Here is a 15,468-nt window from a genome sequence, read left to right on the forward strand (position 1 = left end):
CAACACCTAAAAAGCGGCTAGATGTCATAGTAACTAAATACTTATGACTTTCACAAACTGGAACAAGGTATTCGAATTTGAAGCCATCATTAGCAAGATGTCGATCAATTTGGACTTCTTGAGCAAGATACATCTTTTCTCCGTTACCGTCTTCAATGAAGATCCAGAAACTCAATGTGTCGTGAGTAACATGTGGATCCCATTTGAATGGAAATGATGCTTCGATGATGATGTTGATGATTTGATCGGAAATCGGTTGATAACGAGTGTCGATTTCGACAATAGGGAATTTGCGTGCAATGTCTTGTGCGTTGATTGCCATTTGTTCATTACGGAACATAGATTTTAATTCACCTAAATCGGCTGATCGTAAATCATCGAGTTCTAATCCTAAAAACTGGATCTTGTAGATAAGTTGGTCGTCTTTTGGAAATGTCATCAACTGACGTAATGGATGGTCAATTCGCTGGCGGCACCACCACATACGGTTTCCCACCATTTTCTTAAAAGGGATAAAAACATTTGTTACAAAAATGAAATACAAATAAATAAATATTTCGCGTGGTGTGGAGCTTTTGGCCAGAAATTATGTTCTAGCCAAACGAAGGCCTATACATCGAGCAACATATCATAAATATCGATCTTGTTTATATTTTTTTGAAAACATTATTCGAAATGATTTGTGTCAATTGATTCACTAAGACAATAACGATAATTTCCATTTTGATATTCAATTTTTGAATAGTATTGAAAGATTCACATTTTGATTCACAGTTAAAAGTAGACTATTAAAACAAGATACATGATGAAATTCATACTCTGAGTTATATTGATGTCTATTTAATATATGAAAAAAAATATCAAAATGAAAATGAGATGGGAAATTTAACTATGTTCACAATCTGATATAAATTTCATATAACCATCTATATTTATACCTGAGTGTTTCATATATTCATCAATATTCTGAATAAAATGTAAAATTTTTATGAAGACAAAGTTTGACCATAAGAAATCTTCCACCATGAAGCTTTAGTATGATTACATATCACATGAATATAAATTTATTTGACATTTCTACATAAACTGTGAAAATCAAAAGAGGAAACTATCAATTTTTGAATAGTTTACATTTCTAATGATAATAGTACCTAAACTGAGAGTGAGGGTAAATTATCAAACATGTGAGCCCGAATAAGCAGAACATGCAATATGTAGTTGCTTCTAGTTATGCTTAAATTTCTGTTTTGAAGCTAGAATTAAATTTCAAAATCTTAAATTTTGAAGTTAAATCCGACGTTCAATATAAATTTATTTTATTAACTTCTTTTAATAATAAATATTAATTTTAATTTTATGTTGGATTTTTATCTTGAAACTGAGGCGAAAACGATAAATCTCATTTTCATCTCAATTTTTCTGAGTCTCTTTAAAAGTGTTTATATTAATGTAGAGAATTGAAATTTATGGCATTTAAGTTAAAACACTTGATCTAATAAATAGAAAAGCTTAGTAGCAATTACTTTTTTTTTAAATTGAATTTAATTTATTTTTTTTGTTGGATTTTTAATTTGTAAAGTTTCATTTTCTCATTTGGATGAGTCAAGCTCATATTCAAGATTATGAACATATTGCTTCTCATATCAGTGAATATATTGACGAAGGTAATTTCTTTGATGTATTTGAAATAGAAGACATCAAAAAGATCATGAAAATTTCAAATTTTACAGCAAATGGCTTCATTGCTCTTCTTGAGCAGTCACATCCTACTATCAATGCAAATAAATTATATGCTTGTACTCGAAATGCTAATATTTATATTCAAAACTTTGAAGATGTTATTTCAACACTGAAATCAATCAAAAAGTACATGAAACTCAGAATACTTAATAGTATTGTTGACTTTTTAGATTCCAAAGGAAAAGAAATATACGATTCTACAGAGAAAATCCAAAAACTTCAAACAGAGCTAAACGAAATTCCAAAACAAAAAAGTGACAACGAAATACAATCACTTCAATCTCAACTCAATCAAATCAATGAAGAAAGCAACAAATTAAAAGAAAAACTCAATGAAATGGAAAGTAACACCAATCAAGCCGATGAAACAATTTTATCAAAAATTAAAGAGCTAAAGGAATCAGATGATTTCGAAAGTATCTACAATTTCCTTGATGAGCTTTCATCTCAAGGAAATCGAAAAATGATTTCAAAAGCATGTGAAGAAGGACTTTGGAAGAAGACAACTACTGTACATTTTCGAGATGATGGTGATGAGTTTGATGAAAGGAATGTACTTCATGTAGCAAGTAATAAAGGAAATCTCAAACTTGTCAAATCTCTCATTGAATGCGGCTGTGATAAAGGTACAAGAGTTCACGTGGCTTGACTCCACTCAATTTATGCATCGTTTATTGGCCATATTGAAATTGTTATATCTATCTCTGGTTGAGCTGATATAGAAGCAAGATATGAAGGATACTTCACTCTTTAGGCATCAAGAAATGGTATCTGAAGTTGTTCAATATTTATCTCTTTGGTGCTATAAAGAAGCAAAGATAATGATGGATTACTCCACTTGCATCAGTAATGGTCCTTGAAGTTGTTAAATATCTTATCTCTGTTGGAGCTAACAAAGAAGCAAAGGATAAATATGGATACTCCACTGATTTTGCATCAGATAATGGTCATCTTGAAGTTGTTAAATATCTTATCTCTATGGAGCTGATAAAGAAGCAAAGATAATAATGGATCTACTCCACTCTTTTGCATCAAGAATGGTCATCTTGAAGTTGTTAAATATCTTATCTCTAATGGAGCTGATAAAGAAGCAAAGGATAATGCTGGATCTACTCCACTCATTGCATCAGAAATGGTCATCTTGAAGTTGTTCAATATCTTATCTCTGTTGGAGCTAAAAAGAAGCAAAGGATAAATATGAATATACTCCACTCATTTCTGCATCAGATAATGGTCATCTTGAAGTTGTTCAATATCTTATCTCTAATGGAGCTGATAAAGAAGCAAAGAATAATAATGGATGACTCCACTCATTTGGGCATCAAGATATGGTCATCTTGAAGTTGTTCAATATTTATCTCTAATGGAGCTGATAAAGAAGCAAAGGATAAATATGGATATACTCCACTCATTTTGCATCAGTACCGGTCATCTTGAAGTTGTTCAATATCTTATCTCTAATGGAGATAAAAGAAGCAAAGGATAATGATGGATGGACTCCACTCATTTGCATCAGATATGGTCATCTTGAGTTGTTAAATATCTTATCTCTAATGGAGCTGATAAAGAAGCAAAGAATAATAATGGATCTACTCCACTCATTTGTGCATCAGAAGAATGGTCATCTTGAAGTTGTTCAATATCTTATCTCTAATGGAGCTGATAAAGAAGCAAAGAATAAGATGGAAAAACGGCATTAGATCTTGCAACAGACAATGTAAAAAATTATCTAAAATCTTTATGAAGACTGTAGATTATAATAATTTAAGTTGTAATGGAGATAAATAAATAAAAAGATATCTTTTATTTGTAATATAACATAAATATATATAGATATATATAATACAAATTTATCTAATGTCGATGTTACCTCGACCACCACCACGGGAACGAGTTCTTGGTTGACGACGAACTTCTTCGTTTCGATGTGCTTCAAAGTTTTCGTTACGAACACCTTCGGGAATATCAAGATGAGGTTCATCTCGTTTAGGACGCTCGATTCTGATTTCGTGAACTGACTGTTGAAGTTTCTTGTTCTTGTTATTCTTATTGTTGTTATTATTGTTACTTTGTTCTTCGAAGATCTCGGTAGTTTGTACTCGGCGAACTTAGAATTTTGTTTTTGAGATTCTGGATGTTTTGGTTTTTCTTCTGTTTTATGTTCATCACCAACATACTCTGCAAATTCGTTTTCTGTTTCTGTTTCTTATTCTTTTGGTTTTGATTTTGTTGTTTCTTTTGATTCTGTTTGTTTTTGTTTCCGGTTTTATCTTGATCTTTGTCTTTGTCCTTTTTGTTGTTCTTGTTGTTTTGGTTTGGATGTTTCATTTTGTTGTGGTTGTTGTTCTGGATTGGAATCTGGTTTCTTAAGGAATATATCTCGTTTCTTTCGATTACGGTTGCGGTCGATTTGGACAAGATGAGAATCGAATTCAAGATGTGATTCAACAAGTTTTCCACTTGCTGATTTCAAGTTGTTCATCTCTGATGAAATGATTGGATACATCTGGTCAATGCCAAGGTAACAATCGGAAAGCATGTAAATCCATGCACTTCCTGGAATTCTTTCTTGGCATTGGATGGTGACAACATGTGTTTCCTTCTTAAGTTGAACACGGCGGTGACCAAACAACTTACCTGTGGATGGATCGCCAACAAGAATGAAAAGACTTTGGATACCTTACGCGTGAAGTGTGGAGAAATGACTTGTGAACCAAGTGTTCCTGAGATGTGTTCCAATGTGATACGGACTGCCATGCCGTTGGTGGAAATCAAATGTGACTTGTTCTTGAAAAGAACAACTCGATCTTTGATGAATTCGGTGCCTGAAAGAGGTGTGTCTTTGAACAAGATTTGAGGAAGCAAGTTGATGTTTTGTTGCTGAAGTTGTTTGAATAACTGAACATCAACTAATGCTTGGATAGAGTTCTGGTCGTGCCAGCAGCCTTGGACAAGCATCTGGGTGAGAATGCTTGCATTGATGACGGCGTTAAGTTCGCCTCGGATGGCGGCGATCTCCGAGAAACATCCGACAATTCGAAGAGCTTGGTCAAGAACCGATGCCAAATCGGTGATGAAATCGGGAATAGGCATCTCACGACGAGAAAAGTAGTACTGGCACATGAAGAATGCTTTGGTGTGAGGAGAATCAATGGGATCTTCGGTCTTGAAGCGTGGAGTCATGTCCATGACAACTTCGTCTTCTGAGTGACGAACTGGGACTTGTTTGAATTCCTGTGCCATGCAGATAAGACGAAGAAGAGAAACAACATTGGATGACTCATTCATGCGATCAATAAACAACTTAACGTCGTCGGGAGAGACATAGAAGATGGATGCAATGCGTCCTTCTGGTGTTGGATTGATGTGTCCTTCCAAGTTGACACTGATGCAGTGTTTGTCTGTCAACGCTTTGATGATGTTCGATGAAACTTCTTCCAATGTGATGTTCTCGTAATAACCGGGATTCTTATCAAGACGGATTGCAAAGAATGAACGTTTAAGCCATGACATAAGTGACTTCTTAGATTTGATACGACCTGATGCAATCTCAGCGCATTGGCGTGTTCACTAGCGTGTTCGAATAAGTTAGATTCGACTGGAAGAGGAGAGTTGATGAATCGCTTCAAGAAATCTTTACGACCTTCCTCGCAAAGAATCATGACAATGCCTTCTGTGTCGAACTGAGGACGACCAGCACGACCCATCATCTGCTGCATTTCAGTGCTAGAGTATGGAACGTATTGGCATGTCTTAGCGTCGTGGAACTCAGTGCCTTTGATGACAACAAAATGTGCAGGAAGATTGACACCCCATGCCAATGTGGCTGTAGCAACTAACAACTTCATCTTACCTGATGCAAACAATTCTTCAACAATCTCGCAGTCACTGGAAACTAAACCTGCGTGATGCAAACCAATACCTAAACTAAGACAATGTGACAATGTTTGGTCTTGAACTTTCTGGCTGGCCAATGCGGTCTCTGGTGTAGTGTAATAGAATGGTTCGCCTCTGTTCGTTGCGTATGAAATAAGGTCGAATGCTGTCAAACGAGTCTGACGACGTGATGGAACGAAACAAGTGTTGGTTTGTCATTAGAGTACTCACGGATAGCATCTGAAAGTGGTTTGTTCATAGATGCCATTCGAGGACAGAAATGACGACCAGGGAATCCACGGATGAATGTCTTCAATGGAACAGCGCGCATTTGTGGAGGGAAGTTGTATGTACCACGACGAGAAACACCTAAGAACTCTGCAACATCAAGTGGATTAGATAAACATGTGCTCAAACCAATGAATCGGACTTTAGTTGGCATCGATTTCATTCGGTCAACAACTGCTTCAATGATGTGGCCACGGTCTGTACCAAGTAAATGTGCTTCATCAATAACAACTAAACCAACTGTTTGGACAAAACGACGAACAACAAATCCACGAGAAACGGCATCCCATTTCTCTGGTGTGGCAACAATAAGACTTGCTTTAGCAATAGCATTAGAATCTGGGGTGAATTCACCTGTCAATTCAATCAATTTATCGCCGAATTTCATGCGCCAGTCTTGAACACGTTCTGTGACAATAGCTTTAAGAGGAGCCAGGTAAACTGCTTTTTGTTCGGGATGTGTTGAGAAAAGGCGACAAATCGCAAGTTCGGCAATTGATGTCTTGCCTGCAGCTGTAGGAGCGCAAATCAGGAGACTTTCATCAGTGCGATATGTCTGGAAGAAAACTTGTGACTGGACTGGGTTAAAGAACTCAAAACCAAACAGTTTTCGATGTTCAATGTTTTCAATAGATGTAACTGGGAGTGGTCGTAAATTAGGTGGATTAGATTCGAAACTATCGAATGTAGCACGGTCTGAGTTTTTGATGTAAATAGATTGTGAATCACCAACACCTAAAAAGCGGCTAGATGTCATAGTAACTAAATACTTATGACTTTCACAAACTGGAACAAGGTATTCGAATTTGAAGCCATCATTAGCAAGATGTCGATCAATTTGGACTTCTTGAGCAAGATACATCTTTTCTCCGTTACCGTCTTCAATGAAGATCCAGAAACTCAATGTGTCGTGAGTAACATGTGGATCCCATTTGAATGGAAATGATGCTTCGATGATGATGTTGATGATTTGATCGGAAATCGGTTGATAACGAGTGTCGATTTCGACAATAGGGAATTTGCGTGCAATGTCTTGTGCGTTGATTGCCATTTGTTCATTACGGAACATAGATTTTAATTCACCTAAATCGGCTGATCGTAAATCATCGAGTTCTAATCCTAAAAACTGGATCTTGTAGATAAGTTGGTCGTCTTTTGGAAATGTCATCAACTGACGTAATGGATGGTCAATTCGCTGGCGGCACCACCACATACGGTTTCCCACCATTTTCTTAAAAGGGATAAAAACATTTGTTACAAAAATGAAATACAAATAAATAAATATTTCGCGTGGTGTGGAGCTTTTGGCCAGAAATTATGTTCTAGCCAAACGAAGGCCTATACATCGAGCAACATATCATAAATATCGATCTTGTTTATATTTCTTTTTGAAAACATTATTCGAAATGATTTGTGTCAATTGATTCACTAAGACAATAACGATAATTTCCATTTTGATATTCAATTTTTGAATAGTATTGAAAGATTCACATTTTGATTCACAGTTAAAAGTAGACTATTAAAACAAGATACATGATGAAATTCATACTCTGAGTTATATTGATGTCTATTTAATATATGAAAAAAAATATCAAAATGAAAATGAGATGGGAAATTTAACTATGTTCACAATCTGACATATAAATTTCATATAACCATCTATATTTATACCTGAGTGTTTCATATATTCATCAATATTCTGAATAAAATGTAAAATTTTTATGAAGACAAAGTTTGACCATAAGAAATCTTCCACCATGAAGCTTTAGTATGATTACATATCACATGAATATAAATTTATTTGACATTTCTACATAAACTGTGAAAATCAAAAGAGGAAACTATCAATTTTTGAATAGTTTACATTTCTAATGATAATAGTACCTAAACTGAGAGTGAGGGTAAATTATCAAACATGTGAGCCCGAATAAGCAGAACATGCAATATGTAGTTGCTTCTAGTTATGCTTAAATTTCTGTTTTGAAGCTAGAATTAAATTTCAAAATCTTAAATTTTGAAGTTAAATCCGACGTTCAATATAAATTTATTTTATTAACTTCTTTTAATAATAAATATTAATTTTAATTTTATGTTGGATTTTTATCTTGAAACTGAGGCGAAAACGATAAATCTCATTTTCATCTCAATTTTTCTGAGTCTCTTTAAAAGTGTTTATATTAATGTAGAGAATTGAAATTTATGGCATTTAAGTTAAAACACTTGATCTAATAAATAGAAAAGCTTAGTAGCAATTACTTTTTTTTTAAATTGAATTTAATTTATTTTTTTTGTTGGATTTTTAATTTGTAAAGTTTCATTTTCTCATTTGATGAGTCAAGCTCATATTCAAGATTATGAACATATTGCTTCTCATATCAGTGAATATATTGACGAAGGTAATTTCTTTGATGTATTTGAAATAGAAGACATCAAAAAGATCATGAAAATTTCAAATTTTACAGCAAATGGCTTCATTGCTCTTCTTGAGCAGTCACATCCTACTATCAATGCAAATAAATTATATGCTTGTACTCGAAATGCTAATATTTATATTCAAAACTTTGAAGATGTTATTTCAACACTGAAATCAATCAAAAAGTACATGAAACTCAGAATACTTAATAGTATTGTTGACTTTTTAGATTCCAAAGGAAAAGAAATATACGATTCTACAGAGAAAATCCAAAAACTTCAAACAGAGCTAAACGAAATTCCAAAAACAAAAAAGTGACAACGAAATACAATCACTTCAATCTCAACTCAATCAAATCAATGAAGAAAGCAACAAATTAAAAGAAAAACTCAATGAAATGGAAAGTAACACCAATCAAGCCGATGAAACAATTTTATCAAAAATTAAAGAGCTAAAGGAATCAGATGATTTCGAAAGTATCTACAATTTCCTTGATGAGCTTTCATCTCAAGGAAATCGAAAAATGATTTCAAAAGCATGTGAAGAAGGACTTTGGAAGAAGACAACTACTGTACATTTTCGAGATGATGGTGATGAGTTTGATGAAAGGAATGTACTTCATGTAGCAAGTAATAAAGGAAATCTCAAACTTGTCAAATCTCTCATTGAATGCGGCTGTGATAAAGGTACAAAGAGTTCACGTGGCTTGACTCACTCAATTATGCATCGTTTATGGCCATATTGAAATTGTTAAATATCTTATCTCTGTTGGAGCTGTATAGAAGCAAAGGATATTGAAGGAGATACTTCACTCATTTATGCATCAAGAAATGGTCATCTTGAAGTTGTTCAATATTTAATCGCTATTGTGCTAATAAAGAAGCAAAGGATAATGGATGTACTCCACTCATTATGCATCAAGTAATGGTCGTCTTGAAGTTGTTAAATATCTTATCTCTGTTGGAGCTGATAAAGAAGCAAAGAATAATAATGGATCTACTCCACTCATTTCTGCATCTAATGGTCATCTTGAAGTTGTTAAATATCTTATCTCTAATGGAGCTGATAAAGAAGCAAAGATAATGCTGGATCTACTCCACTCATTTGGCATCAAAAGAAGGTCATCTTGAAGTTGTTAAATATCTTATCTCTAATGGAGCTGATAAAGAAGCAAAGATAATGCTGGATCTCTCCACTCATTTGCATCAAGAAATGGTCATCTTGAAGTTGTTCAATATCTTATCTCTGTTGGAGCTAACAAAGAAGCAAAGGATAAATATGAATATACTCCACTCATTTCTGCATCAGATAATGGTCATCTTGAAGTTGTTCAATATCTTATCTCTAATGGAGCTGATAAAGAAGCAAAGAATAAAATTGGATGCACTCCACTCATTTCTGCATCAGCTAATGGTCATCTTGAAGTTGTTCAATATCTTATCTCTAATGGAGCTGATAAAGAAGCAAAGGATAATTGGGGAAGGACTCCGCTCATTTATGCATCAGGTAGTGATCATCTTGAAGTTGTTAAATATCTTATCTCTGTTGGTGCTGATAAAGAAGCAAAGGATAATGATGGATGTACTCCACTCGATTATGCATCAAGTAATGGTCGTCTTGAAGTTGTTAAATATCTTATCTCTGTTGGAGCTAACAAAGAAGCAAAGAATAATAATGGATCTACTCCACTCATTAAAGCATCACAAAAGGGTCATCTTGAAGTTGTTAAATATTTAATCACTATTGATGCTAACAAAGAAGCAAAAGACAAAAATGGAGATACTCCACTCACTTATGCATCAGGTAGTGATCATCTTGAAGTTGTTAAATATTTAATCGCTATTGGTGCTAATAAAGAAGCAAAGGATAATGATGGATGTACTCCACTCGATTATGCATCAAGTAATGGTCGTCTTGAAGTTGTTAAATATCTTATCTCTGTTGGAGCTGATAAAGAAGCAAAAAATAATGGATCTACTCCACTCATTAAAGCATCAGCTAATTTCATCTTGAAGTTGTTCAATATTTAATCTCTATTGGAGCTAACAAAGAAGCAAAGAATAATAATGGATCTACTCCACTCATTAAAGCATCACAAAAGGGTCATCTTGAAGTTGTTCAATATCTTATCTCTGTTGGAGCTGATAAAGAAGCAAAGAATAATGATGGATATACTCCACTCATTAAAGCATCACAAAAGGGTCATCTTGAAGTTGTTCAATATTTAATCTCTATTGGAGCTAACAAAGAAGCAAAGAATAATAATGGATTACTCCACTCATTAAGCATCACAAAAGGGTCATCTTGAAGTTGTTCAATATCTTATCTCTGTTGGAGCTGATAAAGAAGCAAAGAATAATGATGGATATACTCCGCTCATTTCTGCATCAAGAAATGGTGAACTTGAAGTTGTTCAATATCTTATCTCTGTTGGAGCTGATAAAGAAGCAAAGGATAATGATGGATATACTCCACTCATTTGGGCATTAGATAATGGTGAACTTGAAGTTGTTCAATATCTTATCTCTGTTGGAGCTGATAAAGAAGCAATGGATAATGATGGATGGAATCTACTCATTTGGGCATTAGATAATGGTGAACTTGGAGTTGTTCAATATCTTATCTCTAATGGAGCTGATAAAGAAGCAAAGGATAATGATGGATGGAATCTACTCATTTGGGCATTAGATAATGGTCATCTTGAAGTTGTTAAATATCTTATCTCTAATGGAGCTGATAAAGAAGCAAAGGATAATGATGGATGGACTCCACTCATTTCTGCATCAGCTAATGGTCATCTTGAAGTTGTTAAATTCTTATCTCTGTTGGAGCTGATAAAGAAGCAAAGGATAATGATGGAAATACTCCACTCATTTGGGCATTAGATAATGGTCATCTTGAAGTTGTTCAATATCTTATCTCTAATGGAGCTGATAAAGAAGCAAAGGATAATGATGGATGTACTCCACTCATTTCTGCATCATATAATGGTGAACTTGAAGTTGTTCAATATCTTATCTCTGTTGGAGCTAACAAGAAGCAAAGGATAATGATGGATGGACTCCACTCATTTCTGCATCAGCTAATGGTCATCTTGAAGTTGTTCAATATCTTATCTCTAATGGAGCTGATAAAGAAGCAAAGGATAATGGTGGAAGAACTGCACTCGACTTTGCAAAAAGTGAAGTAAGAGATTATTTGAAATTTTATTGAACTAAGAAGAATACAATAATTGTTTCATCGATTAATATTTTCAATGATGCTTCACGCCCGTTGCTAACATTCTTTAAAAAACTTATATTATAAACTTTAAGGCTGCACTTACCGCTTTCAGACATTCACTCAATTTTTTTGAATCTCTAGCTTTTGATCCCAATTTTATGTTGTCAAGAGTTAATATTTTCGGTCGGGAAAAAGTAACTATAAATCATAATAAGTGCATAATATGGACGTTATACATTTCTGCTGTAAAAATAAAGATATATTGTGTTTTAAAGCGTATGTCAGAAAGTGGTAAGTGCACCCTTAACACTTTGAAAATTTTATGAAGAAGACATCTAAAGACATATTATACATTTCTTTCTGTGTAGAACTATAGAAAAAGGTAATTTTTCTGATATCCCTCACTCATTGTTGCATCAGATAAAGATTATCTTGAAGTTTTTAAATATCTTGTTTCCATTGATATTTATAATAATGATGGAAATAACATACTTGATATTACATATGAAAACACAATGAGAAATTATTTAGATTGAATAACAATAAAAAAAAATAAATAAAAAAATAAATAAAAATGCTTTATTTTACATTTTACGAATTCTTCCAATGATTTCGTTACTTTCTGCACAATCCTCTTCATAACATGCCAACTTAAGGGCTTCTGCCATCTTATGTTTATTTCCAATGCACTCAATAGCTACTTTATGCGCATTGACGAAAAGAACATTCGGAAGAAGTGATAAAATGTGTTTCTTCTTTTCTTCGTCAACGCGGCTGTACAACCTTGCAAGAGCAACAAACAATGAGATAAAGCGAGGAATATACTTGTGGAACTGCAAAACTACAAACTGGACACCATCACTGAAACCTAATGATTCAGTAATAAATGAAATATATTCATACAAAATATCTGCCATAGAAGGTCCATCGATTTTGTGTGCTTTGTAAAGAAATTCTGTAGACCTGTCTAAAATAAATGTTTCGTATGTTGACATTTTAGTTGCAATCTCTCTGATGATTTGGATCTGGCATCGCATCAAGAAAAGAGATGCAGGTTTCGTCATCAATTTTTCTGAAAATGTCAAACATTTCTTTTGTATTTCCTGGTCACCGCCAGCAATCAATTTCGGAATCAAAACGGACATCGCTGGGAATGAAGGTGAAGAAGGAACTGGGATGATTTGATCGAATGATTTAATAAGGAGTTTCTGGTAACTTGACAATGTTTGTCTTGTCATGATATTAGAATAAAACAAAACAACATTTTCGTGGATGAATGGAATCTTGTCAAATTCACTGACTCTTTGCATGACTTGATTCAGCTTGTTGTTCTTCATCAAACTATCAAGACTAGAATCTTTCGATTTCGTTAAGATCATGTTCAAAAATTTGACACCGGTAGAGAAAAGTGAAGGAGTAATTCCTGTCAAATAATTCTGTGTGTTGTCATAAATTTTTTCCAATGACTTTTGGTTTGTTTCGATACATAAAAGACTCAATGACGAGATACAGCTTTCGAGTGTGTTCTTACCGACGTTTTCACAAATTTTTGTTCGAAGGAATTCGTTCAACGAACTGTTTGTTGGAACTTTTGAAACAGCGGAATAAACGAAACGAGTTAAAACTGACAAATTAATTTCATTTTCATTTGTTTTCAGTTTGGAAATGATTTGATCAATCCAGCTTCCTTCTATTTTTGGTATTAATGAACAAGCAACTGTTGCAAGTGTCAAAGATGTTAGATATCGTTTAGGAGGTGTGTTTGGATCCAAACACTTAATAACAAATTCAAAAACACTTTCTTTTGGAAGAGCAACTTTAGAAATCGCATATAAAACTTTTGTGATTCCTTTCTTAGTGATTCTATCTCCAGAAACACAATTAATGAATGTTTGTGGAATAACTGTTGCAGATGTAATACAAACTTCTTTGGAATGTGATAGTTTCAAACATTCCGAAACAAATGATGGTCCAAATGGATCTTTAATGATACGGATATATTGTATAACCATAGGAAGAAGAGAATGTGGAATATAATGTGGATTAAAGTCTAAATTAACTTTGGATTTAGTTGCGTAATTCAAAAGTGCACGTAATCCAACATTATTACTAAAACGACAATATGTTAATGCAAGTGATTGTAAAACATCTTTTTGGAACTCATATAAATTACTCCGTAATTGTGTAATGATGTGAGGTGATGTCAAATCACTTGTAAAATCATTACTCATGTTAACATTGTATTCAACATTCAAAACAGGATTATCCGAAACAGATTTGATTTCCTCAGCAATATAAGGAGGTGGCTGATCACCCATTAATCTCCTATAAGCATCAGGATGGTCTTTCAACAGTTTGTTTAGCATTCTATTCCTTCTGTTTTCAGGAATTTGCCAAATTAAAGGAGTAATTGTCGAAATTTCTGCGACAACAGTTGCTTCGTATCTTACGAAAACAAACAAAACACCATCAGGAACAACTTCCAAATGTTGAAGTGCGTAGTATGAAAGCTTATGAATTACATCACGTGCTTGAATAAAACGTGAAGCAGAATCTGGTAATTTTGTCAACAAAAGATAAGCCCAAATTGCAATGGCTCCAAAATCTTTCATTGTTGCAAGACAGGGGGAAATTGTTGACAAGATTGTTGATTGTTCGTTTTCTGTCATTGATTTCCATAATTTCTCGTAAAGACGAGCTGATTCATGAGGAAAGATCTTAATTAATGCATTTGCAAGATTAAGTTGGCTAGGAAGATAGCAACAATCATTTGGAAGTGAATTAAAGAGTTTAACAACAGAAAACAAACTGCTTAAATAAGATTCATGGTCTGTATCTTGTCCAGAGATGATATCGAAGTTCTTTGATTGAAGATCGCTATCAAGAATATTAATTAATTCAGAAACAGTTGAAGAATTTCCGAAATCAGGTTTTTGACCATTAATCAAATGTAATTCTGCGGCAGCAATATCCAAAGCGAAAAGAGCTAATGAACTTGACTGAGAACTACTTAAGAAAGACAAATCAAAGTAACTTAAGAACATAAAGATGTTTGATATTAAATTAAGATCTTCTTTGAAATAATCTAAACCTTCAACAATAGAAACAATTAAAAAGTCGAAAAACTTCAAATCAATGTCTTGTTGATGATCTCTAACAATGATTGTCAATAAATTAATTGAGCGGCGGAAAGAATCGAGATCGAAATAATCAATGTTATTTGCAATTTTCATTAAAACAAATGAATAATCTTTAGGTCTAATAAATTTGCTCAAAACATTTGGAGAAAGTTGATAAACTTTGTCATTCTGGTTGAAACTTAAATCATATAATATTCCTATGACTTTCTTAATTCCATTTATTCCTACAAGTTTCTCTACAGTGTTTGCATTCGTTTCAGAAAGAAGATTCAATACATTTAATGATTTAAACCATGATGTTTGTTTCGTTAAAACAAGTTGTGCAAATAATTGACTTAATTCCAAATTTGACTCGAGTTTATTGATACATAATGAAAGAGATGCACAACATGATGCTTGTCTATCATCGTTATTCTCGTTAAGACTGTCAAATAATATTTTGACGTATTCTTCTTGGTTTTCTTTCGCAATGTATCCCAATGTTTTGATTTTCGTTTGAACAATTAATGATCCGTCATCGAGATTAGGACGAAGAATCTGTAAAGGAAGTCTCATGTTGTAAAATGCTGGAATATTACGGTATTTAAGGATATCTAATGTGACATTTTCTGAATTTGAAATTGTATTAACAGTAATTTCGAGTTTTGTGAAATCTTTGACTTCGAAATTGACGTTGAATGATTGTGATGATACTCCTAAGATCTGAAATGATGAATTATCTCGGCTTGAATATGATTTTGCTCATTCTTGAGAATATCAATGCAAAGTAAGGATATTCCTGAAAGATCG

At 33.6% G+C, this 15,468-nt stretch overlaps 3 protein-coding genes and 1 pseudogene across 4 annotated transcripts in view, besides 2 other annotated features; 1 reads left to right on the forward strand and 3 right to left on the reverse strand.

The window, feature by feature from the left end:
• The window catches only part of TVAGG3_0178900 (helicase protein), a gene marked incomplete at both ends in the record, with an annotated part of 759 nt that extends 104 nt beyond the window's left edge, over positions 1-655 (reverse strand). The window contains one exon of the mRNA XM_051225551.1: positions 1-499. This exon is cut by the window's left edge and continues 104 nt beyond it. Within this exon, the coding sequence (XP_051110537.1) occupies positions 1-499 (499 nt within the window).
• A 2,927-nt stretch (positions 656-3,582) lies between these two features.
• TVAGG3_0178910 (helicase protein) lies at positions 3,583-7,318 on the reverse strand (the record flags this gene model as incomplete). The annotated part of the gene is made up of 1 exon (XM_051225552.1): positions 6,545-7,132. A coding segment is annotated over one exon (588 nt), but the record flags the coding sequence as incomplete, so codon positions are not given.
• A 1,396-nt stretch (positions 7,319-8,714) lies between these two features.
• Positions 8,715-11,530, forward strand: TVAGG3_0178920 (annotated as a pseudogene). The gene has a single exon. A coding segment is annotated over exon 1 (2,816 nt).
• A 287-nt stretch (positions 11,531-11,817) lies between these two features.
• Positions 11,818-11,846: a mobile genetic element.
• Positions 11,818-11,846: a terminal%2Cinverted (terminal inverted repeat of tvBac_53III transposon ID:TVAGG3_0178930).
• Positions 11,847-12,116: 270 nt separating this feature from the next.
• TVAGG3_0178940 (armadillo (ARM) repeat-containing protein family) lies at positions 12,117-15,395 on the reverse strand (the record flags this gene model as incomplete). The annotated part of the gene is made up of 1 exon (XM_001312081.2): positions 12,124-15,234. The coding sequence occupies one exon, from the start codon at positions 15,232-15,234 to the stop codon at positions 12,124-12,126; it is 3,111 nt and encodes a 1,036-aa protein (XP_001312082.2).
• Positions 15,396-15,468: the final 73 nt, after the last annotated feature.

This window comes from Trichomonas vaginalis, chromosome IV (genome assembly GCF_026262505.1).
Source record: "Trichomonas vaginalis G3 chromosome IV, whole genome shotgun sequence".
Classification (NCBI taxonomy): domain Eukaryota; phylum Parabasalia; order Trichomonadida; family Trichomonadidae; genus Trichomonas; species Trichomonas vaginalis.